Here is a 4,560-nt window from a genome sequence, read left to right as displayed (position 1 = left end):
CAGAGGACCCCAAGCCAACTACAAGCCCGTTGCTGCTCCTCCTCCTGCCTCCGACTCGCACTAAACGCAGTCGTCACATTCCCAAGCAAGCCCTTTGCTTCCTCCTCCTCCTCCTCTCAGACCCTCCCTAGAGCTGCACGCTGCCCACGGTCACGGGTGGCCGTGGGGCAGTGCCCCCACCAGCAGGGCGCTGGGATGGAGGGGAGGAGGCGCCGCCTGCCGCACCGGGAACCGAGCAGGGGTTCGCTGGCAACTTCCCTCCCGGCTGTAGGATGGGTGTAGGAAACAGCTCAGCTGCTTAAAGACCCCACAAGCCGGGGGCTGGACCCTGACGAAGCGCAGCGCTGCCGACGGGCACCCTGCAGGAGCAGCAGCCGGGCACAGGGGGGCAAGGAGGGGGCCGGCGGCCGCTTCCCCACCCGGGGCGATGCGGGCAGCAAGGCGGAGGAGCACCCCACAGCGGGCGGAGGAGCAAAACCGGGCCGCCCCCTCCTCAGATCCGCCAGGGGACCCTCTTTTCTCCCCGACCACCCGCAGCGGCTCCCACGGAGCCCAAGCGGGGCGCCCACCCCGCGCTGCAGCCGCCCGGCGCCCCGCAGCTTAGCGGCTCTTCCTGCCCAGCGCCGCCCGGGCGTGCCGCAGCTGCTTGGCCGCCTGCATTTTGGACAGCGGGCAGTACTTGATGGTGTGGGCATTGTCCCCGCTGGCCCCGCACAGGGGGCAGGTGTAGCGCCGCAGCACCGGGCACAGGACGCGGCCGTCGGGTCCCTTGAGGATGTGCGTGGTGTAGAGGGCCACCGCCTCCTTGTTGTTCCTGCAGAAGACGCACACCTGCAGCTCGGGCTTCAGCAGCCTCCCGGCCGCCCTCGGGTGTGCCGGCAGCCGCCCCGCAGCCACCACCACGCCGCCCCAGGCTCGGGGCGAGCCGGCCCCGGCCCCCTCCGCCCCGGGACACTCCAGCAGCACCGCGGCGGGGCCGCCGCGGCCCGGGAAGGGGCTGAGGTCGGCGAAGCGCTCCTCCAGCAGCCCCTCGCCGTGGTGGTGGTGGTGGTGGCCGCACAGCTCCAGGTCGTGCAGGTCCAGCGCGCCCTCGAAGTACGGCCCCGCCGCCTCTTCCTCCTCCTCCTCTTCCTCCTCCTCCTCCTCGGCCGGCGCCGCCGCCGCCACCACCACGGCGGGGGGCTCGGCAGCGAAGCCCTTGCCGGGCCGCACGGCTTTGGTGATGAGCGTGGCCAGCCCCAGGTAGTCGTTCCACGAGTTGAACACGTTCCCGCAGGCGCTGTGGCTCCGGCCGCCGTAGCGGGAACCCGGCAGGCGCTCCACGGCCGGGAGGTGCCGGTGCTGCTCCAGCGCGCCGCCGGGGAACGCCTCCATGGGGCACGGGGGGCGCCGCCGCCCGCCCCCGCGGCCCCAGCCCCAGCCCCGCCGCAGCTCCGCGCCCGCCGCCGCCGCCTCCTCCTCTGGGAGCGCGCGGCCGCGCGACGCCCTTTAAATAGGGGCGGCGGGGGCGGGAGGGGGCGCGCGCCGCTCTCCCATTGGCCGCCGGGCTGAGCCCCCTCCCGCTCATTGGCTGAGGGGGCGGTGTGGGGGGGCGGGTGGGTGGGTGAGGGGAGGGGAGGGGGGCGCGCAGGTGGCGCGGCACGTGCGCGCGGAGGGGGGCGGGGCCGCGCGTGGCAGGGGTCGGACCCCCCCCGGTGGGATGGGGGTGGGGATGGGGTGGGTCTGTGCCGGGCACCTTCGGCAGTGGGCGGTGGTGTTATGGCCCCAAAAACTGCTGTTAGTACCCCAAAAACTACTGCTAGTGCCCCGAAAGCAGTTATTAGTACCCAAAAACTTACTCTTAATACCCCAAAACTTACTCTTAGTACCCCAAAACTACTGTTGGTACCGCAAAAGCTACTGTTAGTACCCCAAAAAACAATTGTTAGTACCCAAACAATTACTGTTAGTACCCCAAAAGCTATTATTAGTGTTCAAAATTACTACTAGAACCCAGAAAGCTATTGTTAGTGCCCAAAAAGCAATTATTAGTACCCCAAAACCAACTGTTTGTACACAAAAACTACTGTTGGTACACAAAAAACTATTATTAGTACCCCAAAACTACTGTTGGTACCCCAAAAACTACTGTTAGTACCCAAAAAACAGTTGTTAGTACTGAACACTTACTGTTAGTACCTAAAAAGCTATTGTTAATATCAAAAAATACTATTAGAACCCAGAAAGTTACTGTTAGTACTCAAATATCAATAGTTAGTACCCAAAAAATTACCATTAGTATCCAAAAACAACTGTAAGTACCCAAAAAGCTATTGTTAGTACCCCAAATTACCGTTAGTACCTAAAAACTACTGCTAGTACCCAAAAAGCTACCGCTAGTACCCAAAAACTACTGTTAGTACCCCAAAACGAATTGTTAGTGACCCAAAAATTACTGGTAGTACCCCAAAACCTGACAAAGATTTGGGATGGGCTCGGGAGAGGCCTGAGCATGCCTCCTGTGCGTGAAGCCGGGTTCAGCCCCGAAACTGTGGGGCTGAGGCCTCGTGCCCGGAGAGCCCAAAGTGTCCTGTCCTTGTGCTTCCGCATGGGATGGAGGGGGTAAAGGCATGGCTGTAATTAAAATCCCGGTTAATTGCCAGCCATGGTGAGGTGAGGGCACCGTGCTGGCACCGCCCATGGCAGTGAGAGAGCCACCGCGTGCGAGGGGGCCGCGGCCTGCTCCTTGGCATCCTTCAAAGGCGGCTTGGGCTTGCCCAAACTTTTCTTCCCAACCCCTGTGGACACTAAATTGGCAGCCATTTAACGTGGGATATGTCCACAAGCTGCCCCGGGAGGCTGGGGAGGTCCCAAAAACGCCTTTAATGCAGAGATGCCCTGTGCTGCTTGGGCTCCCAGGCTGGCGCCCAGCAATCCCGTCTGAGGCTTTTGGCTTAGCAGATGATGCTTTTGTTTGGAAAGCCGAAGTTTGTAGCACAGAGCTACCCTTCTGTTCGGGAGATTGAAAGCAGCTGGTGGGACTAATGCAAGCGAGCTAGGTTTTAATGAGATACAAACACGAGTCAGGAAAGCAAAGCTTCAGCCCCGGGCCTCGGAGGCTCCAGCTGCGGGGTGGGAGCACCCCCAGGTCAAACACCGTGGGCATTCAGGGAGAGGGGCGCAGGGCTGGTGCTGGAGGGGCTGGGGGGCTTTGGGGGGCACCAAGGCTTGCCCTCGTGTGGGGTTTCAGGGGGAAATGTGATGAATCCGCTCCAGCCCTTTTTACTGGCAAAGCCTGACAGGTTAGGGAAGTAAAAGCCAACCCTGAAAGACAGCTTGGGATCTGGGATCCTTGCTCTGAAGACGTGCTTGTGCTTTTGCTGTGTGGAAATGGTTGCAAACCCCCAGCGTGCTAGTCCCATACAAATGGGCACCTGATGGGTTCAGGAGCAGGGTGCCAAATGTCTCTGTGGGGCAGGCCGCAGCCCTGCTTTGGAGGCACGAATGGCAACATCCATCATCTCCATAGATTTTGGAGTTGCACGACAGTCCTCAGGCAACTGCAGCAAATGTTTACACAGGCAAACCAAGCTGGTGGGGGGTGTCATGTATTTTTAGCTGACTTTTAATTCGATTCAGCCATCGAAAACCCAGAGCAATGCACAGAGCGGCGGTAGCCAGCTCTCTAAGAAATGCTGCTCCACCTCTTTGCACGCAACTGGAAAGAGCCAAGGGAAACTAATAAGGTGCTTCCAAGAATACATCATTGCCAGGTGAAGGGTCACCAGCAATTGGAAAAGAAATTAAAGAATCACGCTTTCATTTATATTGTTATCTCTGTAGGAATGTCAAGTGAAGAAGAAACCCAAATTTAGGTTGTCAGCGCAGTAGATACGTGCAGTGTGATACTGCCTTTGGTTGTGCCATCATGTACTCTTTTGTCATGCTATTGCTGCCATATATTTTGAGCTCTGACTTTCCTGGATATTCAGCCACAGCAGAAGTGTTCGTGGGTGTAAAGCTGTAGGAGGCAGCTTTAGGTCCCCAGGGTAGCAGAATTAGGTGGTGGCTCCCAGGTCTCAGCACTCACCAAATCCCCCAACCACTGCAGTTGTGTCTGTTCTGGGCTCACATGAGGAACTGGGCTGCAAGAGCTGCATCCGTCATCTCAGACCAGCCTCATGAACATGCATGAGTGAACAGTCCTGAACAACCACAGACCACAACAAGTGCCACCAGCTGAAGGACCTGGAGGAGAACCCCAAAGACCTGGCTCGTTGCCTGGGGACCGCACCAGCTGGGAGCTGAGCAGGGTGGCGAACCCAAGCGGGATGTGATCTTGTAAGCACACTACAGCAGAAAATTACACAGCCAACTGAAATGTGGCTCTGACTGACTGACTTTGGAGTGCTTGGCTTTCCAGCAAAATGGCATCCTTTTCCCTGCTTCAAGCAGATCATTTTACAGCAGCTTCTGCCTCCTGCATGGCTGAACCTGAACAGACAGATGCGGTTGCAGCAGCAGGTGTGCAGAGCTCACGCTTCTCACCCTTGTCTTCAGTAATTCTTCAATACATAAAAA

The 4,560-nt window shown here is 58.8% G+C and overlaps 1 protein-coding gene across 1 annotated transcript; it reads right to left on the bottom strand.

The window, feature by feature from the left end:
* Positions 1 to 374: 374 nt before the first annotated feature.
* On the bottom strand, positions 375 to 1,374 carry NANOS1 (nanos C2HC-type zinc finger 1; the record flags this gene model as incomplete). Its single annotated transcript, XM_084290043.1, has 1 exon — positions 375 to 1,374. The coding sequence occupies one exon, from the start codon at positions 1,372 to 1,374 to the stop codon at positions 601 to 603; it is 774 nt and encodes a 257-aa protein (XP_084146169.1). The 3' UTR covers positions 375 to 600.
* Between the last annotated feature and the right edge of the window lie 3,186 nt (positions 1,375 to 4,560).

Source organism: Netta rufina (genome assembly GCF_964035555.1).
Source record: "Netta rufina genome assembly, chromosome: 7".
Taxonomy (NCBI): domain Eukaryota; kingdom Metazoa; phylum Chordata; class Aves; order Anseriformes; family Anatidae; genus Netta; species Netta rufina.
Note: the sequence above shows the minus strand (reverse complement) of the source record. Positions and strands in the feature narration are given on the sequence as shown.